Genomic DNA, 27,836 nt, shown 5'->3' with positions numbered 1-27,836 from the left:
TCTCTGCGTAACCCCCACAGACGACCCATGAGCAAAGTCTCATTTTATGCAGTGTCTGTTTTAGGGAAAGGAAGAGGAGTGCCTCCACGTGTGACTACACAAGAAACTTGATCCCGTTATTTTCAGCCCCCCCCTCTTACTCCCTGTTCCCATATTTGTTCCTCTGTTGCAGAGCTTTACCCCAAGCCATCCGTCCCAGTGCTTCCAGTCACACCCGTGCATTTTCCTGCCACAAATCGGTGCTGCAGTGGCAGGACTCGACCGCGCAAACTATTCTTCGGGCTCGGTCGGACTCATTGGAGAAGGTGAGTCAACAGCATTTTGGGAGCTGGACTGGACCGATTGCCACGTGGTTTGACTTCTTGAGGAGCTCTGAGCAGCAAAAAGGAGACAAAAAATGCTGTGTTCAAGTTGTGCTCTCTTCAGTTTGGACATTTCACTCATGTCGGATGTTTTTAGTTCTGGTGTGAGAATAATTGAGTGAGTTTTGTGTCATTTTCTATTGTTTCAGTTGATCTTTGAAAAGAAGTGAAGGTAAATAACAGTTTTCAGTAGTAAATGGAGAAAATGGCCTGCATTTATGTAGCTCTTTACACAGATAGGCTGTTTTAGAACTTGAGTGTGAAACTGTTGTGTATTTTTGGGAGTTACTTCTGTTGCCATGTCATCATCCAAGGAATTCCCACTTCTGATTTATTTTCGACTGATTGTTATTTTCTTGTTTGCTTTTTCTCCTTTTACACATTGCATGTCTGTTTCTTCTCCCAGCACATTTATTCGAAGCTACACCCAAACGGTATTGGATTTTTGGCTATCTCAAGTCCTGCGCCCAACGTTGAAATATAAATAAACTGAACTGTGTAGATGTTGTAATCCTTAAATTGGACAAGGAAAGCAAAAACGTGCCAATCCAAACAGGACTTTGTGCCCTTAGACTTTTGTTTTTGCCTGCAGTAAAAACATATATTTACAATAAAATACAACAGAAGGGGATTGTTGAAGGTCCATAGTTTGCGCTGGAGGCACATTATTTGACAGATTTTTAGTATTATTTCTATTATTTTACTGACATGTTTTTTTTAGTAAAAGAAGAAGAATAATAATTCTAATAAACATTCTCTTATAGGAAAAATAAGTAAAATTTCAATTTTCCTTATTTTTAACGTTTTTGACAAACAAACAGAAAATATGCCGATCCAAACAAGACTATGTGCCCTTAGACTTTTGCCTTTGCTTGAGGTTATAACATATATTTACAGGGGTTTATTGATTATCCATAGCTTGCACTGAAAGAAAAAAGATCACTAGCACATAATTTTACTCGTTTTAGTATTGTTTTTAGTATTTTTCTCCAGCTCGGTGGCCTTGGGGGTATGGCGCCCGCCCCGAGACTGGGAGGTTGTGGTTCAAGCCTCGGCCGAGTCATACCCAAGACTTAAACATTGGTACCCGTTGCCTCCCTGCTTGGCGTTCAGTATTAGGGGTTGGAATTGGGGGGGTTTGGTCACCTAATGACTCCCAACACCTCAGTTGGGTTGAGCGAGGGGGCTGGGAATCCCCTCCTCTGAATCAATCTCCCAAAAAGAGTCAGATATGACTCTAGCCACCTCCCACTAGGGGGATATGGCTGTGGTATATATAATAATTGTTTTACCAACAAGTGTTTTAGTAAATAAGAAAAATAATACATTTATAATACATTTTCTCATAGGAATATTAAAAAATACACACTATCGTTCAAAAGTTTGGGTCACCCAGAGTTATCTGTGAAAGGCACGCTGATTTTTATGAATCAAATGAGTTGCAAAATATATAGAAAGTGTAGTCAAAACAGGCTTGAGGTGTCGTTTTGTTATTATATTGATGTTCACTATGTTTTGTGTACTGTGACCCAATGCTAAATCTATTGCACCATGGTCATCCTGGAAGGGGAATTACCACTTGTGAAGCCCATTCCCAAGGTTTCTTATTTTCCTCGTGGTGAGGTTTGGAGTTTTTCCATGTTGGTTATAGATCAGGGGATGGTGTAATTGTAACCTGTGCAGTCCTTTGAGACATTTTGTGATGAAGGGCGAAACAAATAAATGTGACTTGACAGCACTAGAGGGCGGCCACTACTGGTACTGGCCACGGCTGCGACACGATTCCTTAAAACAACATCGGTTCCAATACCTGGTATCGGTACTTGTCTATCCCAGGTTTTAAGTGCAATGTGATGACAATGGACTTTCATTTGAAGGGACAGTGTGTATTATTTAACCTCCAGATGGTGCTGTATTATGTAGTGCAACTGAAATGAGTGCCAAAAAGCGCAAGGAAGAACACAAATTATTGTGGTTTTTCTTCTCAACTTCTTGCCCAGCCTTTCACTCGTTTTTTTAGGGGTACCTGTAATAGCAAAATGGCCGACAATTATGTCAGGTCCCTCTAGGTCAGGGGGATCAAACTCATTTGAGCTGGGGGCCACATGCTAGAAAAATAACTCACAGTAGGTTTAAGAGAAAGAGAGAAATAAAGAGAGAGGGAGAAAAAGAGATAGCATGAAAGAGAGAGATAAAAACAGAGAACAACAAACAGAGTAAGAGAGACAAGGTAAGACAGGAAAAAGGGCAAAAGAGTGAGAGAAATAGAGAGAGCACAATGGAGAGAGAGGGGGAGAATGAGACGGAAAAAAAGAAAGAACAAAATTAAAAGATAAACAAAGTGGAAATTAGGAAGCGAGAGATTAGAAAAATGCAAGAAAAGAAGAAAAAGATAAAGAAAGGGAGTGAGAAAGACAGAGAAAAAGTGAGAAAAAAGGAAAGAATGAAAGAGAAAAATGAGAGAGAGAAAATGAGAAAAAAGGGAAAGGGGGAGAGAGAGAGAGAGAGAGAGAGAGAGAGAGAGAGAGAGAGAGAGAGAGAGAGAGAGACAGACAGAGACAGAGGCGTTCAGAAATAAAAAAAATAAACAGGAAAAATTGAGTGAAAGAGAGAGACAGAGAGAGTGAGAAAGAAACAAACAAAAATAGACAAAAAGAGAGAAAGAAAGAGTTAGAGAGAGTGAAAGAGACAGACAAAGAGAGAAAAAAGCCGCTCATTTTTCTCTCATGTTTTTCTCAGTGTTGTCTTGATTAAAACCCCTTCTTGGGCCTGATTCGGCTCGGGGGCCGCCTGTTTGTCGCTTATGTTCCAAGTAATCCACATGTTCTGTAATATAAATACAGATTATTTTTGCCCTTCAAGTATTTAAAAAAAAGCACATTTTTATGATAGCTCGTGTATTTTGGCTTATTTCTCATATCAATATTTTTTAATGAATGTTTGTTTTCGTTTTTACCACTCGGAGGCGCAAAACAACACATAATGCCCCCTTTAAACCCCGCCCCTCCCCCCGAAAAAAAAAATCACAAGGGAGACAGAGTAAGAGAGAGAAGGTAAGACAGGAAAAAAGGGCAAAATAGTGAGAAAAATAGAGAGCACTATACAGAAAGAGGGGGGAGAAATAGACAGGAAAAAAGAGAAAGGAACAAAAAAAATGTAGTGGGAAACAGAGAAAGATCAGAAGAATGCAAGAAATGAAAAGCTATTAAGGGCTATACAAATAAACGTGACTTGACTTGAGAGATTGAGAAACCCTTTAAACCTTGCTTTTGTCAAAGAATGGAAATTTCCCCAAAAACCTTTGAACAGCCGTTATATATTATATAAATAATCATAATAATATCTCAAAAGGGCATATTTATTCGCCAGTGAAGCAACAAAATCTTACTTGAAAAATCGTTTACTTTAGTGATTTTATTTATTTTATTTTCCAAACTGGGAATTTTGTAGTGACAGGGAAAAACATGAAGAGAGATATTTAAAAATTCAAATGAGTGCTGAATAAATGGTAAATGGTAAATGATCTGCATTGATATAGCGCTTTTCAAGTCAATGAAGACCTCCCAAAGCGCTTTACAATGTGCTTCACACTTACCCATTCACACACACACTCACACACCAATAGTGAGTCTTGGTTTTAATAAACACCGGAGCCAGAATTCAAGATCCTATTACAGAAGTAAGAATACAAGCTCAACTCTATATAGAATACAAATTTGAAAATGTTTTGTCTCCTTTTGTTAATTAGTATGAAATGAAATGAAATGATCTGCATTTATATAGCGCTTTTCAAGTCAATGACTTCCCAAAGCGCTTTACAATGTGCTCCACATTTCCCAATAGCGGCCTTGCAGCCATGTAAGGCGCTAACCTGCTTATTGGGGGTATTAGGGGTTCAGTGTCTTACCCAAGGACACTTCGACATGTAACACGGACGAGCCGGGATTTGAACTGGGATCCCCTGATCCTAAGACGAGCGCTCTACCTCCTGAGCTACTGCTAGTAGTTGATGTTGTGTGTCGTACCTAAACAAAAATTCCCCCCAAAAAATAAATAAATAATAAAAATATATTCATGCCCCGAAACAAATGAATCATCACAAGTCATGTTTATATGTGTAGCCCTTGTAGCCCTTACACAGACCACAGACTATTATGACACCATCCCCTGATCTAAAACCTACATGAGGGCAAGGAAAAACTCAAAAACCTCAACATGAGGAAAATGAAGAAACCTTTCATCATTCAATCAATTCTTATAGGAGAATACTTTCAACAATTACCAAATTGAACTGAACTGAACTGTGCGTCGAATAGCAATATCCTCAATACCACCTGCCTAAAATAAATCATAAAAAATAGACATTTTCAATGTGCATATATGTATCATGAGCTCGTTTTTGCAGTCCTGCACTGGTAACTGAGTAAACTAACTCCTAAAATAAAACTATCACGGTAAGTGAGGCGACTTTCTATGCTGCGGAAAGGAAGCTGTAATCATTTTCTATTGTGGAAGATGTTTCCTAATCATGGCTGTATATACTGTAGGTAAAAGAGACCTTATGGAATTGTTGTTTCAGCTTATGTAATGGATATAAATATTCTTCCTGAACAGTAAATACGATGAGGGAAATTTTCGGTGCTAAACAGGAAGATATAAAACATTCGAGAACAAAATGTGATTATTTTGAGGGGTTAAAGGGGGCATTCTTTTGCGCCTCCTAGTGGTGAAAACAAAATGGCATTCATTAAAAAAATATTGATATGAGTAATAAGCTGAACTACACAGGCTATCATAAAAACTTGAATTTTTTAAAATACTTGTAGGGCAAGAAATCTGTATTTATAATACAAAACATGAGGATCACCTGGAGTATTGGCGTCAAACAGGCGATCCGCGGGCCGAATTGGGCCCGCCGAGGGTTATAATCAGGTCCGCAAGACGACACTGAGAGAAGCGTAGAAAGAGATAAGCAGCTTTTTTCTCTCTTGGTCTTTCTCTTTCTAACTCTCTTTCTTTCTCTCTTACATTTTGTCTGTTTCTTTATCACCCTCTCACACTCTCCTTGTATCTCTCTCACTTTCTCTCTCTTTTTATCTATTTTTCTCTTTCACTCTTTCCTTTTTCTCACTTTTTCTCTGTCTTTCTCACTCCCCTTCTTTATTTAATAATAATAATAATAATAATAATGCATTTTATTTAAAAGCGCCTTTCAAGCCACCCAAGGACACTGTACAGACAATGAGAAAATACAATGTAAAAAATTGTAAGCGAAATATTAAATAAAAACAAGAGATAAAATCATAAAAAACAGGAAATGGAGAAGCTATGTGTTGTAGGCAGTCCTGAACAGGTGTGTTTTTAGACGGGACTTTTGGAGGTAGACTCACAACACGTGGTAAGCTTTCTCTCCTGGCTTTGATCTCTTTGATCTCCGGCAAAACTAACATAAAATGCGACAGACACAAAATGAAAATAAATCCAAATGCCAACATCATTTTTTGCCGTTCCATGTATTCTGTTACTCCCCACACAAAATTTAGTAATTTTATTGATATTTACTTTCTTTTGTCTTTTATTAGCATATTTGGTATTGGAGTAATCCAAAAGTAATTGAAAGTAATCAAGTTAAAGTAACCCTACCCGACCCTGGTGGCCGCCCTCTAGTGCTGTTAAGACAAGTCACATTTATTTGTTTCGCCCTTAATCACAAAATGTCTCAAAGGACAGCACAGCTTACACTTACACCATCCCCTGATCTAAAACCAACATGTGGGAAAGGAAAAACTCAAAACCTCAGCATGAGGAAAATGAGAAACCTGGAGAAGGGGCCTCACAAGTGGTAATCCCCCTTCCAGGATGACCAGGGTGCAATAGATATAGAATTGGGTAACAGTAAACATCAATAAAAGAAAACATAGGTAATATGTTGAAATTTGTCGAAAACAGAGGGATAACCATTTACCATTGAGGAATTTGATTTAGAATTCTATATTATGGCGGTAACAGTACTAAGTTTCGGTATACTGTATGTCACCTCGAACGGCCTTACTCGAAACATACCGTACATCGATGTCGGGCTATCTTGGTAACACAAGATGAACTCCTCAACATTAAATAGACTCACGTATCCAAGTCAATGCAGTTGCATTTTTTGTAATCCAATACGTGCAACTTGTCACAACACGTGTCTTGGATAGAAACGGACGACAGGTTTTCTATGGTTTGATTTTCATTGGAAGAGACGTTTCTGTCTCATGTCTAAATTCAGACTACGGTCAGTGAGATTTTACATTGAGGCTTATGGCGCTGCGATATCTATTTTCGTGGGGAGAATTTTCGAGAGAACCAAGCGATATCAAAGTCTGAGAAATTGTCTCGGGAAGCTTTGCTCAAATAGGAGGAGTTAGAGCTTACCAGGGTTGGGTAGGGTTACTTTAATTCGATTACTTTCAATTACTTTTGGATTACTCCAATACCAAATATGCTAATAAAAGACAAAAGAAACTAAATATTACTAAATTTTGTGCAGGCTTGGGGAGTAACGGAATACATGGAATGGCAAAAATGATGTTGGCAAGCTGTTTGGATTTATTTTCATTTTGTTTCTGTCGTATTTTATGTTAGTTTGGCCGGAGATCAAAGAGATCAAAGCCAGGAGAGAAAGCTTACCATGTGTTGTGAGTCATCATTTTATTCATATTTAGTTTCTTTTGTCTTTTATTAGCATATTTGGTATTGGAGTAATCCAAAAGTAATTGAAAGTAATCAAGTTAAAGTAACCTTAGCCAACCCTGGAGCTTACACACCAAACATTGACATGAGTGTGATAATCTAAGTCTAGGTTTGCTCTCAAGTTGAAAGAAATGTATGACAAATCTGTTCGACCAAATGTCACCTTTTGTCGATGACCCGAAATGTTCGTCAATTGCTTGAACAGTACACTGTGTACTTTTCCTTTGGCCACCAGTTTATTTGCGCTAGTGCTGTTTTCCCCCCCCCTTGCTGGCAACTGTACCATGAACTAGCCTATGGTGGAATGTCAGCTGGGTCATAAATATTGAGAGAGAATGTACAATCTAGACCAGTGTTTTTCAACCTTTTTTGAGCCAGGGCACGTTTTTTACATTGGAAAATTTTGCGGCACACCACTAACCAAAAATGTTATAAAATGACATTGAACAGTATGTTTACTTACAGTATAATGTACAATACCTCCAGTTTTTACAGCTCAGACACGTGACAATGACATAATATTTGCAGAAAATGATTCATAAATGTTTTATAAATTTTTATAAAGTGACATTGGATCATTTCTCTCGGCACACTAGTGTGTCGCGGCGTTGATTTTTCAACAGAAGAGACTGGCCTAATACATTTTCTTTTTTCCTTTTTTCCTTTTTAAAAAGATTCTTCTTTTTTTCAAAATGTATTTTAAGTGTTTCTAGTCAATAAAACATTGTTTTTGGTAAATAACTGCGCACGTTGAGGAGATCGATATTTTGTCAATCGTGTGTTCTTCCGAGGTGTTATTGAAGCCCCAGTGAGTAATACGTGACCACTAGATGGCACTGTGTTGTCTGGTGTGAGGAGTGCCGCAGAGCATAGCGGTTGGATGCCAGACAAAAATGGCGGCGACCTAAGTGTGGATTCCACTGTGTAAAAATACAAATTTCTCAACCTATGATATATGTATATTATATATTATTTTAAATTGGTATGACGGTTTATGTATTTCTGCTTAGTATTACAATTAGTGTTTTTTTAACTGAATGAGAGTTTTTTTGTAGCATTATGAGGCACTAAATATTACACGCTGTCCCTTTAAGGCAGGGGTGTCAAACAGGCGGCCTGCGGGCCGGATTGGTCCCGCTAAGGGATGGAATCCGGCCCGCGAGACAACGCTGAGGGAAGCGCAAGAGAAAAACAAGCTCCAGGTTGAAATATGTCCACTTGATGTTGCCAAAGCCAGGTGCCCCTCACAAAGAAGCTGTATTTCTTTCTCTCTCTCTCTCTTTCTCTTTTTTTTTTGTACCTCCTTACCTCTCTCTCTCTCTCTCTCTTTCTCTCTCTCTCTGTCTTTTTACCTTCTTTTGCTCTCTCTTCCTTTTCTTTCTCTTTGCTTTCTCTCTCTCTCACTATTGCTTTTTCCTTCTCTCGTTCTCTTTTCTCTCCTTTTTGTATTTCTCTTTGTAATTCTTTCTTTCTCTTTCTTTCCCCCCTCTTACTATTTCTCCTTTTATCTCTTTTGTTTCTCATGTTTTTTCTCTCTCTCTATCTCTTCTCTCTCTATCTCTCTGCCTTTCTTTGTCCCACCCGCTCTCTTTTTCTCTCCCTCTCGTTCTCTTATTTCTTTCTCTCTATTCTTCTTTCTCTCTAATCTACTAGTCCGGCCCCTGATAGAATGCTTTGCCTATCGTGTGGCCCCCGAATTAAAATGGGTTTGACACCCCAGATATAGACTATAGAATTGTGGATAAGGGTTTTATTGTAATTTGTATTCAACAAAGTCTTCAAGTACAGTACACCAACAGGTTTACCTTGAACACTTTATTCCTCACTTTTTTTTAAATGAAATGAAATGATCTGCATTTTATATAGCGCTTTTCAAGTCAATGACTTCCCAAAGCACTTTACAATGTGCTTCACATTTCCCAATAGCGGCCTTGCAGCCATGTAAGGCGCTAATCTGCTTATTGGGGGTGTTAGGGGTTCAGTGTCTTACCCAAGGACACTTCGACATGTAACACGGACGAGCCGGGATTCGAACTGGGATCCTTTGATCCCAAGACGAGCGCTCTACCTCCTGAGCTACTGCCGTTTTGAATAAAACGTACGACAAAATACCATTTCCATTGTGTATTTCTCTTTCAGGTTTTACCTCTTATCCGCCTCGAAGTGAGACAGTCTGATCCGAAATATGGAAATGGAGAAACTGTCAAATGGTCACGGAGCGGCAGTGCCGATGGACGAGGAGTACGTATTGCTTTTCGCCAATACCCAAAACTTTCAAAAGTGTTTATATTTAGTCGAGCACAACCTTCTACTTACAGAGTCCCTCAAGAGGATCAGCTGTTTCTACAGCACAAGGGCGGGGCCACAAAGTCGCCTCAGTTTACGGACGTGAGTATGGTCGGAGGGAATAAATCAAAACAGTAGCCAAAAACATGTGCTTTGGTCATAAATCACAAGTAACAGGACCAGCAATAACCTTAGTACATATTAATTTAAAAATATATATTTTCCACACAACAAAACAGCATTTTTTGTTAATTTACCCGGTTTACCTTTGCTTGGTGTGCGGCCATTTTAAAAAAGAAACATGAGTTTGAAAAGGAAAAGAAGGACGCGACATGGAAGCATAAGTTAATTTCGGTGAACTCAATTCACTAAAGAGAATGCAGCAAAATTTTTATAGTCTAATTCTTTGGTAAACATTTCTTTTACAAAAAAAGAGGTCACGGTTGCCAATTGGCCCCGCCTGTTTGGCGCCAGCTGCAGCTCATTGACTGATCGGCTTCCCTCCTATTTAAGCTCAGTGCTCTCACTCACCCTTTGTCAGTTCGTCAACAAACCTCTGTACCCGCAAGATGTGTCTTTTGACTCTGTCCGGTTTCGTTCCCGTCTATTTTGTCCTGTTTAATATCGATCTCCAGCGTCTGGTATCGTTTCTGTCTATATTGTCCTGTTTGATATCGATCTCCAGCGTCTGGTATCGTTCCCGTATATCTCGTCCTGATTGTTATCGGACTCCAGTCTCCTGTGTCAGATATCAATCTGGTCTGTCCCGTCCTGTCCGGTATCTGCTCGTGTAATTGGTATCGATCTCGTCAGCCTCTGGTTTCCTGTCGTTCCACGCCAGATTGCTGCCTTACGTCTTCGACCCAGCGATCGCCGAATCACTGGTGTTTGGGTTAACGTGCATGACTGCCCCATTTCCCGTAAAATAAAGCTTGTATGAGAAACGTTACGCATCTGTTCCGGTTCATGACAAAAGAGAGGAATAACCATTCATACGCCCACTCACACCTTCGAACAATTTGGAAATGCCAATTGACCTACCGTGCATGTCTTTGCAATGTGGGAGGACAGGGCTCGGAGGAAACCCACACAGGCACAGGGAGAGCATGCAAACTCTGCATGCTGAGGCAGTTAGTAGAACTCGAAGAACCCTCAATTTCCGCACCGTGGGGCTGACGCCCTAACGACTCATCCGCCGTGCCTCACATGAAAGGACATTGTGTACAATTTAACACCTCCTAGTGGTTGAAAAAACTGAAAAAACAATATTAAACAATTCAGGGTGTCCCCTGCCCACTGCCCAAAGATAGCTGGGATGGGCTGCAGCACCCCGCGACCCTACTGAGGATAAGCGGTGCAGATAATGGATGGATGGATGGATAGATAAAAATGCATTTTTTTATATCATTTTTTTAATTACTATTATTTTTCATCTTAATTTGTTTAATGCGTTTTAATATTAGACATCTGCAAAAGAGATTGCATTTAATGACACTTTTTAGACTATAATACCTCGCTGTTGTTCATCATTTAGCTACTCTCCATTGTTTAGATCAGGGGTGTCAAACTCATTTTGACTCAGGGGCCACATGATAGAACAAACATTCTGTCAGGGGCCAGACTAGTAGATTAAAGAGAAAGAAAAAGAGAGATAAAGAAATAAGAGAAAGAGGGAGGGAAAAGAAAAGAGAGGGCGGGACAAAGAAAGAGAGAGAGGGAGAGAGCCTGAGAAACAAAAGAGATAAAATGAGAAGTCGTGAGAGAGGGGGAAAGAAATCCAAAGAGAAATCGAAAGACAGAAAAAGAGAAAAGAGAAAAGAAAGCCCGAAGGGTATGAAGAGAGAAAGCGAAAAGAGAGAAAAGGAAAAAAGGAAGTTATAGCAAAAGAGGTTAAAAGACCCAGAGAGAGAAAGAGACAAAGAGCAACAAAGGAAGAGAAAAAGAGACACAGAGAGTGAAAGAGACAGAGACAGAGAGTGGGAGAAAAGGTGTGGAAAAGAGAGAGAGACAGAGAGAGAGAGAGAGAGACAGAGAGAGAGAGAGAGAGAGAGAGAGAGAGAGAGAGAGAGACAGACAGAGGGACAGAGAGAAATAAATACAAGTACAGTGTCTTTGTTCGAGGCACCTGGCTGACATATCTCAACCTGCAGCTTGTTTTTCTCTTGCTCTTCTCTGAGTGTTGTCTCGCGGGCCAAATTCAATCTCTTAGCGGGCCTGAACTGGCCTGCGGGCCGCCTGTTTGACACCTGTGGTTTAGATCATTGTCACTATTCGCCAAAAAGTTGTCCTTCTTTGATATCCACACCCTTTAGGGCGGATCCTAGGGTATCTAATAAAAAGACAGGGATCAGGGGAGGGCTTCTAGAACAGTTTTGAAATTTGGCTTAATGTTTGTACAGTCCTCTCCTCTTCTCCTTGCGAGTTCAAAATAAATTAATGTCTTCTCTCCTTATTTTGAGGGTGTACTAAACTATAAACATATCACATTTGATATTCAACATTTTACTGCCCTTCTTTTTCAGTTTGAGGGTAAAACCTCATTGGGAATGTCCATCTTTAACCTGAGTAATGCCATCATGGGCAGCGGAATTCTGGGTCTTTCCTACGCCATGTCCAACACGGGCATCATCCTGTTCCTGTGAGTGCCTCTCTTAAAATCCGTACGGGACTGTGAGTGACTTCCTCAACGTTTGTCTGACTTCCTCTTCCTGTCCTGTCGGTCTGAGCATGCCTCTGTTGAACCCTGGACGGTCATTCAACTGCTCAATGAGCTTGGTGGGCGTATGCCCATTTTTTATTGGCCTGTGTGGGGGAAGTTATGAATGAGGTCTTTGAAATGGGCCTGGTAATATGCTGTCTGTCAAATTTGAGATGTGATGGGGAGAAAATAATTTTTGTGTGTGTATGACAGGGTCCTGCTGATATGTATTGCATGTCTGTCCTCCTACTCTGTCCATCTGCTGCTACGCAGTGCCGGATTTGTGGGTAAGGCTTCGGAAGAGTAAACCTTTCCGCCAGACCATGTGTGTTTCTTTTAATATCTCGGTTTTGTGATGAACTTGTGTTTATTTCCCCTCGTCAGGTATTCGTGCATATGAGCACTTGGGAATGAGAGCGTTTGGGCATCCTGGGAAAATTATAGCAGGCGTCATCATAACGCTGCATAATATTGGAGGTAAATAGGTATCCATTTTTATTCAAGGGACAGATCGTTTGTTAATATATCAGTATTCATCTATCTGCATGTAACTGTATCTATAACTATGTCTATATCTGTATTTATCTGTATTTACCTAAATCTATCTGTATCTATCTTTATCCGTTTCTAGCTGTATTTATCTATATTTATCTGTCTCTATCTGTATTTATCTTTATCTATCTGCATCTATCTCTATCTGTATTTATCTATATTTATCCATCTCTATCTGTATTTATCAATATCTATCTGTATCTATCTCAGTGTCTGAAACTCATGCCAAAAAGTTACCGGACACCAGGTTAGACAACTCTGCAAAGTTGCTAGCCCCATTTTTCACAACTGTAAACACAATAAGACGACTAATCGCAAAAAAAGATTGTTGCAAAGTATTGATAATCAGAATATATAACAGAACAACAACTTAAAATTAAGTTCATTATATTATCTACTTATAACATTCATAACATGAATATGACATCGCTTTTTTCGATCTACCATCAGTATGTACCTGTATTTACTCATCTTCATTTATGCAATGTTTGCGTTGCGTCGTCTGCTACAAGCCACGTGAACTCTTTTCACGATGCTTTTACTGTACGTTTACGTTTTGCAGCGTCATCAATTTTGTTAGCTTCTTTTGAACATTTCTTCTGGGGCTGAGGTTTTGGTTTGATTCCTAACCACTTAACCATTTTTCTTGTGTTCGCTGTGCGTCTACTTTGGATAATGATATGCAAATGCATAACCTAAATACGCTCGGAAAAATCCGGAAACACGAAGTTATTCCATGCAGGCTTCTGATTGGCTGCCGAGTATGCAAATTGCCAAACCACCGGAAATTTCCAAACCTAACGAAGATTTCGAAATCGGAATAAAGCAAAAGTTGTACGCCTGACGTAAAAGATGCACGCCCAGGGCGTCCAGGCAGACGTTATTTCAGACACTGCTATCTCTATCTGTATTTATCTATATCTATCTGTATCTATCTCTTTCTGTATTTATCTATATTTATCTATTAATATCTGTATTTATCTGTATCTATCTCTATCTGTATTTATATTTATCCATCTCTATCTATATTTATCTATATAAATATCTGTATTTATCTGTATTTGTCTATCTCTATATGTATTTATCTATATCTATCTGGATCTATATCTATCTCTATTTGTCTATATTTATCCATCTCTATCTGTATTTATCTGTGTCTATTTGGATAGAGATCTATCTGTATTTATCTATATTTATCTGTATCTATCTGCATCTATCCATCTATCTATATCCACCTCTGTCAGTATATATCTATCTCTAAATATCAGTATCTACTGCATCACTATCTATCTATCTTTGTATTTATCTACCTTTTGTATCCTACCCATTTTACGCAGCAATGTCTAGCTACCTGTTCATTGTGAAGTCAGAGTTACCTCTGGTCATCCAGGCTTTTCTCGGACAAACATCTGGATCAGAGTAAGTAGTTATTTTGTTCAAGTATATATACAGCACATCTTTTCCTCTTTCACAAGGCGCTGGTCAATAAGATCATTCAAATCCATCACAAATTTGGAATACTGGATATTCCAGTAGTAACAGTTTGTAAAATAAAAATCATAATAAGATATAGACAGTCATTTTTTTAAGGTTTATTTTATTATTTTCTGTATTTTTTTACTCAGGCCTCTAATTCATTTTAGTACAGTAGTCTTGAATGCATGTAGTATTAAATATCCACTGCATATTACAACCCTTTTAGTACAAACCAAGTTTCAAAAATGTTTTAAGTTCAATCTTTCCAACCCACATAATCATTCAACATATAAAAGTGTGTTATAACAGTGGATTTTGAGCAGTAGGGCACGGGTGTCAGACTCATTTAACCGGGGATCACTGTTACAAAATGTATTTTCAAGTAGGGTTACTAATTTGCTATAAACAACTCGTGAAAATATTTCTGTTCTTTATTATCTTAGTGGAAAATTGTCTAAAATGTCTCAATAGGTATAAGCTCCATATTTTACCATCAAATCTTAAAAAACAGCCAATTTGAGTGTCAACAAAGTACTATACAAACTAATGCTTAATTGATATTAGCATTGTTATCATGGTTATTATTATTATTGTTTTAATTACGTTTGTCATCATAATCATCATTCCAATAATCATCATTACATCATTCTCATTGCCCTATTTTCTTATGCAGGTCTGTTGCAACAAACATTATAGGACATGAATAAATGGAATGAATGAATAAATGAATAACACTTTATTTCAAACATGATAAAAACAAAGAAACAAGTCAAAAAAACAATGTATATGTCAGAAAAGATATTGGTAGAAGCATATGCTTATTTAATCCTACCCCCAGACTTCCTTAATAATTGTCTTACATCTAAATCTCTTGTGTATTTACATGTAAAAAAAAACTCATGAATACAGTATACATATTTACATTGGTTCTGTGGATGCAGTCACTTCATCGTAATCATCATCATTATCATCACTATGTTCACCGTCGTCATTATCATCATTGCTGTTTCCATACATTTTCAGCATAATATATAATAAGAGTATCATAATAGCAATAATTCTCATGGGTGCTCATGGTGCAAACTGACTGTTTTGTGGTGTGTGTTGTCCATCATAAAAGTATCTTTGGACCTGCTGCTATAGGGGTCCGCCCCCAGACAGCAAAACCACCCATTGCTAAGTGTCCTGATCTTTGCATTAAATGGACAAGGCATGGGAGCTTGATGCTAGATGCCTTTAGCATCAATCTCCCACTTGTCTGCCCTAACTATGAGTTGTGCAGACATGTCGGTTTTGTGTACTTATTAAGATGTATATGTATGTGATTGTTATTTAGTTTAAGTTTTTTCCACCATCGTCACCTGCATATTTATTCCTTTCATTGTTTGTTCATAAATATAGATCCAGATTGTGATGAATTTGCATAATATAATGGTGACAACAATATAATAACAACGTTCAACAACATTAACAAATCAGCTGAAAAGAAAAATGGGATAATGGGATGAAATAAAGGCTAATCCTCACTAGTAAATGTAAGAATTAAATGGTAATATGTGCACAATCTAGAGGCCAAAACTATTAAAAAAAACAGCAGTAGTCAAAAGGTGGTTGAATCATCACAGCCTATGATTGGCCGGTTCAGGCTTGCGGGTGTGTGTATGTCACCCCATTTTATGTAAAGGAATGTCAGAAAACAGCTGGTATTCATATAGTCTTCAATGCTGGACAGAAAACTAATATAAAAACGAAGAAATATCATCGCCATACTGTATGTATCTACTAACATTGGACACTACACAGCAGTGATCAGTGTCTCTCTCTTCCTCACCTAGAGAGTGGTTCATGAATGGAAATTACCTCATCATCATCGTCACAGTCAGCATCATCCTCCCTTTGGCCCTCATGAAGCACCTTGGTAATTCCCATTTATCGTCTTCCCTTAAATATTTTTTTGAATTGAAATTTTACAAAACCAAGTTGGGAACAGATGTCCCCAAAACAATTACATTTCTAATATTTACCCTAAAATCACTTATTTAAACTTGTTCCCCTCAGGTTATTTGGGTTATACAAGTGGCTTTTCTCTTTCCTGTATGGTGTTCTTCCTCTCTGCGGTAAGTATTTGGGAATCTGGGGAATGATTTAAGATAAACCTTTATTGTGCATTTCTCTTTGATGGAGTAGGTGTATTTTGCAGATACTTTGAAACTGAATCAAAGGAATTTGGAGCTGCTAAGATATAGGATAGATTTAATCTTTCATGATTATGAAATGAATTGAATTCACGCTATGTTGTGTAACAGTTTTCCCCTATAAGACATCCCAAAAATATCAATTATGGTATGGGAAAGACCCTGCATTCTGGGAGTCGACCTTCTTCTGTCATGGTTGCCGTTTGCCCTCATTTGGGCACGCCCGTTTAGCGCCAGCTGCTGGCTTCCCTTCTATTTAAACTCGGTGCTTTCATTCACTCCTTGTCAGTCCATCAACAAACCTCTGCCCTTGCAAGACTTGTATTTTGACCCTGTCCGGTATGTTGTTCCAGTATCCAGTGTCCGGTATCGATTCCGTCCGTCCAGCCCTGTTCGGTATCTTCCTCGTGTGTCCAGTATCAATCCCGTCTGTCCCGTCGTGTCCGTTATCTTGCTCCAGTCTCCAGTATCCAGGTTCGATCTCGCCTGTCTCGTCCTGTCCGGTATCTTGCTTAAATCTCAAGTATCTGGTATCGATCTCGCCTGTCTCTTCCTGTCCAGTATCTTGCTCCAGTCTCCAGTATCCGGTATCGATCCCGCCTGTCTTGTCCTGTCTGGTATCTTGCTCCAGTATCCAGTGTCCGGTTTCAATTCTGTCTGTCCTAACCTGTCCGTTATCTTGCTCGTCTGTCCGGTCCTGTCTGGTACCTTACTCCAGTATCCGGTATCGATCCCGTCTGTCCCTTCCTTGCTCGTGTATCTAGTATCCGGTATCGATCCCGTCTGTCTTGTCCTGTCCAGTATTCTGCTCGTGTAACCAGTATATGGTATCGATCCCGTCTATACCGTCCTGTCCGGTATCTTTCTGTTTTATCTGGTATCAATCCCGTCCTGTCCATTATCTTGCTCGTGTATCCAGTATCCAGTATCGATCCCTTCTGTCCCGCTCTGTCCGGTATCTGCTCGTGTATCGTGATCTCTTCCGCCCAGCGATCGCCAAATCGCTGGCGTTTGTGTTCCCACGCATGAATGCCTCGTTCTTGTAAAATAAAGTTTGTGTGAAAACGTTACGCGTCTGGGTCCACTGTCAGTTCGGTTTCTGACAACTTTTCTGTGGCTTGGAGACAAAGTCTTGAGTCACAACACAACAGCCATTTAACATATCGAAGAAAAAAAACAAAAGACATAACCCTGACTTGGAAAATATCAATCTTCAATAAATTTAACTTATGTTCCACACAACTCAGATGAAAATTAGTCTCAAGCAATCCTAGAAAATCTTGACAATTTTGGGTATTTCTTCAAACATTTGTTAGAAAGAAAAACTTCTCATTTGTCTTTTCTATCACACAAGGTCATCTACAAGAGATTTCATATCATGTGTCCTCTGGAGGCGTTTGGCAACTTCTCTGCCAGCACACAAGATCCGTGCACCACGACGTTCGTTACCATCAACCAAGAGGTAAACACAGGCAAAATGGAGTCTGACCATCTCACTGGCAGAAGTCATTATTTTCCGGTTATTTGAATATACATATATCACTGAGAATATACGGATGTATCATTTCCCTGCTCTATTCTGTTCGCAGACAGCGTACGCTATCCCAATTCTGGCATTTGCTTTTGTATGTCACCCTGAAGTTCTTCCCATCTACACGGAACTAAGAAAGTAAGACATACATATGATGGACTGAAATAAATGTATGAATAAATCAATATTGACAAATTTATGCCATATAAATAAATGAACGCATAAATCACGCGATACCTAAAGAAACTAGATAATTGCAGTTTAACTGTTTATTTATGCATTTTGTCTTTAATTTTGTCATTAATTTATTTTGTCGTGTATTTTGGCATTTTGTCATGTATTTTGCCACAACACCTTTTATTCAAATGAGGAGGCGTGCCAGGGCCCTGAACTTTTCACTTATCGATCAGTGATGAACAGATCGACTCCGCTGATCAGCCAGTAGGAGAAAAGCTCAGCCATTTTGTTGTGAAAAAAAAATATGGCAAAATACACAAACAAATACCAGAAAAAATACACAACAAATTACAAAATAAACACAAAATAAATACAGATATAAATTACAAAATAAATGAAAAAAACACATGTATAAAAAAATCGCATGTATGTCATATATTTAGGTACAGTGGCTTGCGAAACTATTTGGCCTCCTTGAACTTTCTGACCTTATTGCCACATTTCAGCCTTCAAACATCAAGATATAAAACTGTAATTGTTTGTGAAGCATCAGCAATCAGTGGGACAAAATTATTGCAGTTTTAAAACTTTTTTAACAAATAAAAAACAAAAAAGTGGGTGTGCAAAATTATTCAACCCCCATTGAGTTAATACTTTGTAGCGCCACCTTTTGCTGCCATTACAGCTGCAAGTCGTTTGGGGTATGTCTCTATCAGTTTTGCACATCGAGAAACTGATATTTTTGCCCATTCCTCCTTGGAAAACAGCTCGAGCTCAGTGAGGTTGGATGGAAAGCGTTTGTGAACAGCAGTTTTCAGTTCTTTCCACAGATTCTCAATTGGACTTTGACTAGGCCATTCTTGATATGTGTTTTGGTGGACCATTCCTTTTTAGCTTTTGCAGTTTTCTCCTTGTACTAGATGAATGTTTAGGGGAAGGCCCGATCTTTTTAGATTTGCAGTGGTCTGATGCTCCCTCCATTTCAATATTTATACTTGCACAGTGCTCTTTGGGGTGTTTAAAGCTTGGGAAATATTTTTGTATCCGAATCCAGCATTAAACTAATATCTCGGACCTGCCTGGTGTGTTCCTCGTTCTTCATGATGCTCTCTGAGCTTTAAACAGACCTCTGAGATTATCACATTTCAGGTACATTGATACAGAGACTTGATTACACACAGGTGGATTCCATTTATCATTGTTAGTCATTTAGATCAACATTGAATCATTCAGAGATCCTCACTGAACTTCTGGACAGAGTTTGCTGCACTGAAAGTAAAGGGGCTGAATGATTTAGCACACCCACTTTTTCGTTTTTCATTTGTTAAAAAAGTTTAAAATATCCAATAAAGTGTGTTCCACTTCATGATTGTGTCCCACTTATTGTTGATACATCACAAGAAATAACAGTTTTATATCATTATGTTTAAATGTGGCAAAAGGTCACAAAGTCCAAGGGGGCCAAATAGTTTCGCAAGCCACTGTATTACACGATTTTTGTCTTCATTTATTTTTGTAGGTACTGCATTAATTTATCTATGCGTTTATTTCTTCATATGGCTGAAAAAAAAACTGGCAAACAAAATGACTGATTTTCTGCAATTGTGGTAAATCATTAGTATTTTCTGACTTTTGTTCCATAAAGCCCGACAAAAAGGAGAATGCAGAACGTTGGCAATATTTCCATCCTGGGGATGTTCGTTATGTACTTTCTCACGGCCACGTTTGGCTATTTAACCTTTTACGGTGAGCGCAACATCTCCATCATGTCAGAGCTTCTAACGTTTTAACATTAAGATGTATGGTTTCATTTATGGCTTTTGCACAGAAAACACCGAGGCAGAGCTGCTTCATACTTACAGTAAGGTGGACCCCCTGGACACGCTCATCCTCTGCGTGCGATTGGCTGTCCTGGTTGCTGTCACTCTCACCGTCCCCGTGGTTCTCTTCCCTGTAAGAATGTACATCATTAATATGCATGAAGCATTGATTTCTTGGTCAAAAACACAAAAATTTGATTTGCAAACAAAGACATAGTATATGCTACACTTGATGCGAATCCATCCATCCATTCATTATCTGCACCACTTGTCCTCAGTAGGGTCGCGGGGGTGCTAGAGCCCACCCCAGCTATGTTCGGGCAGTAGGCAGGGGACACCCTGCACTGGTTGCCAGCCAGTCGCAGGGCATACAGGGACAGACAATTTGCTTGCTCATTCATACCTAGGGACAATTTGGACAGGCCAATTAACCTGACAAGCATGCTTTTGGAATGTGGAAGGAAACCGGAGTACCCGGAGGAAACCCAAGCAAGCACGGGGAGAACATGCAAACTCCACACAGGAAAAAAAAACCTGACTTAGATATGCATAAATATAGCCAATCGTAAACAAAAGATTTTTATATAGCAGCTTTTGCTCACAAGTCGAAATACCCTTCTTCCAAGAGTGTCCAAACTATGGCCAATACTTGGACTGCCTAGCATTTGTTAGCGCCCTGCAGTATTTACCAGTACTGAAATTTAAAGTTACACTTAAAAAATGATTTTATCACGGTTGCCCATTGCCCTCACTTGGCCCCGCCCGTTTGGCGCCAGCTGCGGCTCGTTGCCTGATTGGCTTCCCTCCTATTTAAACTCAGTGCTGTCACTCACCCCTTGTCAGTCCGTCAACGAACCTCTGCACCCGCAAGACGTGTGTTTTGACTCTGTCCGGTATCCTGCTTGTGTATCCTGTCCGGTTTCGATCCCGTCTATCACATCCTGTCTGATATGTTGCTACAGTCTCAGGTATCCGGTATCGGTCATGCTTGTCTCATCCTGTCCGATATTTTGCGACAGTCTCCAGTATCCAGTATCGATCCCACCTGTCTCATCCTGTCCGATATCTTGCTCTAGTCTCAGGTATCCGGTATCGGTCCCGTTTGTCTCGTCCTGTCTGATATCTGACTCCTCTCGCCAGTATCCGGTATTGATCCCGCCTGTCTCGTCCTGTCTGATGTCTGACTCAAGTCTCCAGTATCCGGTATCGATCCCGTCTGTCTCGTCCTGTCTGATATCTGACTCCTCTCGCCAGTATCCGGTATTGATCCCGCCTGTCTCGTCCTGTTTGAGATCTGACTCCAGTCTCCAGTGTCTGGTATCGATCCCATCTGTCTCGTCCTGTCTGATACCTTGCTACAGTCTCCGGTATTTGGTATCGATCCCGCCTGTCTCGTCCTCTCCGATATCTTGTGCCAGTCTCCAGTAGCCGGTACCAATCCCGTCTGTCTCGTCCTGTTTGAGATCTGACTCCAGTCTCCAGTGTCTGGTATCGATCCCGTCTATCTCGTCCTGTCTGATATCTTGCTACAGTCTCCGGTATACGGTAACGATCCCGCCTGTCTCGTCCTCTCCGATATCTTGTGCCAGTCTCCAGTAGCCGGTACCGATCCCGTCTGTCTCGTCCTGTCTGAAATCTGACTCCAGTCTCCGGTATCGATCCCTTCTGTCTCGTTCTGTCTGATATCTGACTCCAGTCTCCAGTATCTGGTATCGATCCTGTCTGTCCCGTCCTGTCCGATATCGACCCCGTCTGTCCGGTATCTGCTTGTGTATCTGGTATCAATCTCGTCGGCCTACGGCTTCCTATTTTTCCACGCTGGACTTCTGTCTTATTTCTTCCGCCAAGCGATCGCCGAATAACTGGCGTTTGAGTTCACGTGCATAACTGCCCCATTCCTGTAAAATAAAGCTTGTGTGAAAACGTTACGCATCTGGGTCTTCCTCCTGTTCTGGTCTTGACAGATTTAAATAGTGTGCAGCTTATTTACGCCTCCCAAGACGCAAATGCTGTGCTGTATTTACTTGGAAATTATGATTTTGATACACTTCAAAAATATCTAACTTTATTGAAACATTTGGTGTGAATTTGTAAATTAAGAGTGCTTGATTTAAAAAAATGATAAATAAAAAACAAAACGATAAATAGGAATGACTCAAAATAAATTTTGTACCTTAAAATGTTTGTTATGCAGCCATCAGAGGGTGGTTTTCAACTTTCTCCGTTGTACTGTTCCCAAGGAGCCAAGGCGTGTTATTATCTTAATGACTCTTGTTTCATCACGACCAATAAAAAGAAGAATGCAGAACATTGACAATATTTACGTGGATATTTTTACCAACAGAGTACCGGTAATGACATTCGCATACATTTCAATGGAAAGATTTTTGCCACACACAATTTTTTTTACGACATTATTGTATTCTGTGTTCGTTGCATAACGAAATGCAAACATATCTTTGAGAACAATTGTAACTGAAAATAACAGCAAAGGAAAACGTCCGGTCTGGTCTTGGCATTGGCGGTGGCCTAGCGCCTTTTATGCATAATGGTAGGGACAGAACAATGTCCGCTCCATACTGGTGGGGTCCCCTCCCCCCAATTACGACAAACAATATTTAGATAAAGTCAGGTATATATACCGGTAATCTAATTTGATACCAGTGAAACTGTACGTGATGTTTTCCAACCCTTTAAGGGTACATCATAGTTTCAGTCATAAATTTTACCCATAATAAAATCAGGGTCAGGCAGCACGGCGGCACAGTGGTTAGCACGTGTGCGGCACCGTTCTGTGTAGAGTTTGCATGTTCACCCCGTGCTTGCATGGATTTCCTCCGTGCACTCCGGGTTCCTCCCACATTCCAAAAACATGCATGTCAGGTTAATTGGCTGGTCTAAATTGTCCCTAGGTGTGAATGAGCGAGTCTGTCTCTATGTGCGACTGGGTGGCAACCTGTTCAGGGTGTCCCCTGCCCGAAGACAGCTGGGATGGGCTCCAGAACCCCCGAGACCCTACTGAGAATAAGCAGGGCAGATAATGGATGGATGGATGGAAAATCAGGGTCTGCTTTGGTTTCTCTCGTTCATACCTTTTATATAGGGATGTTCAATCTGAAATTAATATTAGACATCGCTCCAACATCAACCCCTTAAAAAAAACTTTTGAATTTCATCCGAAATCTCCAGTACTGGCACTCAAATAGAAACGGTCTGTTCAAGATCCTGCTGTTTTTCTTGTATTTTGCAGCGTCTGGATGTAACACGCAGACGTGATGAAGAGAATTGTTCTTCTGAAGTAATTTGCTTGGTTTCTTATGTTGGTTAGGGATAACCTGAAATACTGAGGAGCTGACTGAATCAATTTGATTGTTAAAATCATAGTTATTTGCCTATTGCGGGTTAAAAAACTTCATACACAAACAACGGCTAACATATCAGCAGTTTTCTGGTAGAAATATCGGTATCAGAAAATAGAGCAGATTGCAACCAATATTGTATCCCACGTGAAAACGTTTCAGAGTTCCCCCTATTATTTATTAAGTACCGTACTTGATAGGGATGCAACCACAATAAACACTATCCTGTATCCCGGTGGTCCGCAACCTTTTTTGTACCACAGACCAGTTTTTGTCTGACAATATTCTCGCGCCCGGCCAAATAATAACATTAGTTCTAACAATAATAAGCCTAAATCCACTGTGTAATCACTAGACTTCAAGGTATCTAGGTTACAAAGGAAAAGGCATTATTTTATCTCATCATCACACTGTTTTTACTCACTGTACTAGGTTGTGTAATGTATTGGCTTAACTCTATCCATTACGTTGAACAATATTGTGTGTTGAGACAAAATATAATGCCTTTTCCTTTGTAATCTAAATTGCTGGTGGCCTGTTTGTTCCGATTACTGGATTGGATTTCCATTGCATCCAATGCTGAGCAAATTCAGTCAGCAGTAATAGTCGATTGATCAATTACTGCTCAATTATGGTAATATAGTATCATAAAATGTCATGTATGATGTGCACCCAAACTTTGTGTCATATTTGGGTTGAAAACAAATGTTTGTATGTGTGTGGCCTGGTACCAAACAACCCACAGGCTGGTACCGGTCCCTGGCTCAGTGGTTGCTGACCAATGCTTTATCTGATACTAAAGTGAATAATGATAATAAGCCCGATTACATTTACATAGTTAACATAGTGAACACACCTAAAAAATGAATGAAGTAGTCAAGGTTCTTACGGCCAAGTGCTGCGTGTGTTTCTATCAGATTCGTCGTGCCCTGCAACAGCTCCTGTTCCCTGGAAAGGCTTTCCACTGGGTGCGTCATATCATCATTGCCGTCTGCCTGCTCTTTGTTGTCAACCTGCTGGTCATCCTGGTTCCCAACATTCGAGACATCTTTGGAATTACTGGTATCATATTTCATTTACATACTTTTCATAACCTTCATTTTTATATCCCCCTGATAGAAATTGTACGCTCAGGGAGGTTGCCACTTATGTGACTACCACTTCTGGTCTAAAACATAACTGTAGGCTTGAGGGCCGATCCTGCCATATGAAGAAGTATTTGTAAAAATAAATGAATTCCTACAACAACGGTCTCCAACCTGGTGGCCAGGAACCACCTGAGAACCTATGAGTAGCCCGCGGACAGGTTTTGAAAATGAATCACCAGCGATGGGTCATTGAGATTTTCCAGTAAAATCGAATGATTAGTGGTTGACTTATCTTATAATAACAACGTAGTGACAAGATAGGTTACAACATAGTGATACTTGTACATCAACAAGGTAGCCCTCCACGCCAATCAGGAACGAAAAGTAGCTCCCAACTTCAAACAGGTTGCTGACCCCTGACCTACAAATATATCCCGCATGTAAATAAACCAACACAAAAATAAATGACACAAATTATGTAATTTACGCATTTTTTATTTATCTCAGTATTTATTTTGTCGTGTATTCCATTGTGTTTGTTTATTATGTCAAGCATATTTGTATCATGTATTCATACTCAAAACTGCGTTAGACTACTGTCTTTCTCCCCTTCTAAATGCCTACCAATTTTTTTTAAAAACGCACCATTTTTTTTAATCAAATTTTAAAAACAACCCAAAAAAACTTGACTGGAGACTAGTATTAGTATTCTGTGGATGGTTAATCCTAAAGTGAGACTAAGTCCATCCATTATCTGCACCACTTATCCTCAGTAGTCGCAGGGGTGCTGGAGCCCATCCCAGCTATCTTCAGGCAGTGGGCAGGGGACACCCTGAACTGGTTGCCAACCAGTCGCAGGGCACAAAGAGACAGACAATTCGCTGGCTCATTCACACCTAGGGACAATTTGAACCAGCCAATTAACTTGACATGCATGTTTTTGGAAAGTGGGATGAAACTGGAGTGCCTGGAGGAAACCCATGCAAGCACGGGGAGAACATGCAAACTCCATACAGTAAAGCTGGTAGCTGGATTTGAACTCACGACCCCAGAACTGTGCAGCGCACGCGTTAATTTCCCTGCGGAGATAAATAAAGTATCTATCTATCTATCTAACCACTGCGCTGCTGTGCCGCCCGTGAGATTAAGTCTTTATACGTAAATAAACGGCACAATCACACTAGATTTCCGATTTGGTAAAAGTTTGCCACTTGCGGTTTTAAACAAGCACACAATGTCTGTTTTTCCTTCGAGACTGAGTGGAAACATTTGTTGGCCTGGAGGGATGGGCGCCACCAGGCTGTACTTGCCCATAACACACCACAGGAAATGGTGCCCCTTAAACCCTAGTGGTTAAGGGATCCAAACCAGCCAGCCACAAGTCTGGAGACAGATTGTGTTTCGCATGTAAAAATAGCGTGTGCGATAATATCTGCTGCTTTGTATCGCTTTTCATGTCTAAAGGGTCGCATGAGTGTATTTTGTCACAATTGAATGTATAAGTGAGGAGGCCCAGTTGTTTGATATTTTCACCAATTGGTTGATGAGTGAAAAAAGGCATTGCATTTGATCAGGTGATTGTGTAACAATAGTCTGTAGTTTGCAACTATATGTGGTCTGTGCAGTCCTTTTAGACTCCTTTTGATTAAGGGCCCTTCTTGTAAACATGACTTGATCGGTGCCCTCGTCAATCAACCAATGGATGAAAAGTTCAGCCAGTTTGCCCCGCCCCTTTCATTTGAATAATATTTGATTGCGACAAAATACATAACCAAATACAGACCCAGACTAAATAAATGCATAAATATATGTATAAATTGCATTTATGTCATATATTTAGGTATTACTCGTTTTATGTCTTAATTCATTCATATAGCCTATATTTGTTGGTATTTATTTATACGTTTATTTCTACCTACGTCCGGATTGGTCCTTCATAGTATATGAATACATTGCATATGTCATACATTTATGTATTATGTGATTTATTCTTGTATTTATTTCTTCTATGGCATATATCTGTAGTACCGGTATTTATTCATACATTTATTTCTAAATATGTGAGGATTGGTCCTCCATAGTATATGAATACATTGCATATGTCACACATTTATGTATTATGTGATTTATTCTTGTGTTTATTTCTTCTATCGCATATATCTGTAGGTATATATTCATACATTTATTTCTAAATATGTCAGGATTGGTCCTCCATAGTATATGAATACATTGCATGTATGTCATACATTCAGGAATGAGATGGTTAATTTATGTGTTCATTTTTTATACGGCATATATCTGTAGGTATCTATTCATTTATTTAGTTCTACTGTGAATGTGTGATACTCGAGTGTCATGCCCAACTTCGTTGTCACAATATGTTAACCCATTTTGTAACAATGACAATAAAGGTATATTCTTTTCTATTCTATACTGTCTGGCAGGATTAACCTGCCATTTGAAATCCTTTGGGTTGACTACTGCTTATGAAGAAATATGTTAATAGTCTTCATCCCGTATCCAGGGGCAACAACCGCTCCCAGTTTGATCTTCATCCTCCCCGGGCTCTTCTACATCCGCATCATCCCCAATGACCAAGAACCGATGAACTCCAGACCAAAAATCCAAGTAAGTTTCAACTTTCAAATATATGTTTCAACACACACTGACGCCTCCTCTGTTTTGTTTTTCAGGCCGCGTGTTTCGCAGCACTCGGGTTTCTATTCATGACCATGAGTCTTACATTCATTGGGATCGATTGGACGAGTGGGGAAAAACGTAGTCTGGGCGGACATTAAAGTTCTTCAAGTGCTACGGAAAAAGCATCCTCACGTATTCAAAGAATCCTTGACTTTCTGCTGGATGGTTTTGACAGTGAGCATGCAGCGCTCCTTGGTTAAAAGAGGACACGTTGTTCCTCTACGGCGTCTACAACGGCAAAGTGTACCCCGTGAGCTACTCGGGACACGTCGGCAGATAGTGGCGGCCCATTCGTGTTGACCAACTGTTCGGCTTCACTAAATTCTGGAGGATAACGCTAAGAAGAATATAGTTTGCATGCTAAGCATCTGTTTAATCTTTGCTTTATAAAATGGAGCAGAATAATGACATTGAGCAAGACCAAACACTCTGGGGAGGGAGAGGGTGGCCGTGGGGTTATTTGATGAGTTGTACTTTGTAGTACTGCAGAGCAGTACTTCACAAACTGCAAAAAAAAAATGTGAAAGTTAAAAAATATTGCATGGCTATGAAGTGAGCCAATTAATGTGGTGCAAGTTTTACAATCGCTTTGGTTTTGTAAATTGATTGTGGACATTATGTATATTTCAATAAATATTTTCAAAATATAAATACTGTGTTTGTTTTAGAGGGCGCCCCGGGAATCTTGCACTGCAATACTAGTACAGTATTGCAAAACCCCTGTGAGGGTCAAGCTGATTATTTTTGGTCACATAATGTGATCCTTCTGCCATCCGTGTCTGGCGTATCGGATTCGCCACATTAAATTAACAGAAAAGTTCCAAGGTTTACTGCACATTGTAGAAAGTGGTTAGTTC

General features: G+C 39.7%; 1 protein-coding gene across 2 annotated transcripts; it reads left to right on the top strand.

Moving 5' to 3' along the window:
* slc38a5b (solute carrier family 38 member 5b) lies at positions 1–27,630 on the top strand. Of its 2 annotated transcripts, none has more exons than XM_088329867.1 (16): positions 1–305; positions 9,237–9,338; positions 9,416–9,485; positions 11,906–12,021; positions 12,295–12,368; positions 12,466–12,558; positions 13,971–14,052; positions 15,945–16,027; positions 16,168–16,226; positions 17,659–17,766; positions 17,894–17,973; positions 19,658–19,758; positions 19,841–19,965; positions 24,109–24,253; positions 26,804–26,907; positions 26,973–27,630. In XM_088329867.1, exons 2-16 carry the CDS (start codon positions 9,283–9,285, stop codon positions 27,075–27,077), a joined length of 1,401 nt encoding a protein of 466 aa, XP_088185993.1. In that variant the 5' UTR covers positions 1–305; positions 9,237–9,282; the 3' UTR covers positions 27,078–27,630. The 2 variants fall into 2 exon arrangements, with proteins under 2 accessions (XP_088185993.1, XP_088185994.1); XM_088329868.1 differs by lacking the exon at positions 1–305 and adding an exon at positions 335–480.
* The last annotated feature ends 206 nt before the right edge of the window (positions 27,631–27,836 follow it).

Source organism: Urocampus carinirostris, chromosome 3, assembly GCF_059441175.1.
Source record: "Urocampus carinirostris isolate Australia breed hairy pipefish chromosome 3, RoL_Ucar_1.0, whole genome shotgun sequence".
In the NCBI taxonomy this organism is placed as follows: Eukaryota; Metazoa; Chordata; class Actinopteri; order Syngnathiformes; family Syngnathidae; genus Urocampus; species Urocampus carinirostris.
Note: the sequence above shows the minus strand (reverse complement) of the source record. Positions and strands in the feature narration are given on the sequence as shown.

Coding starts and splice junctions, on each gene's coding strand:
- slc38a5b (XM_088329867.1), top strand. CDS start 9,283: ATGGAAATGGAGAAACTGTCAAATGGTCACGGAGCGGCAGTGCCGATG. Junction 9,486..11,905: donor AGTCGCCTCAGTTTACGGAC/GTGAGTATGGTC, acceptor CTTCTTTTTCAG/TTTGAGGGTAAAACCTCATT. Junction 19,759..19,840: donor TGGCTATTTAACCTTTTACG/GTGAGCGCAACA, acceptor GCTTTTGCACAG/AAAACACCGAGGCAGAGCTG.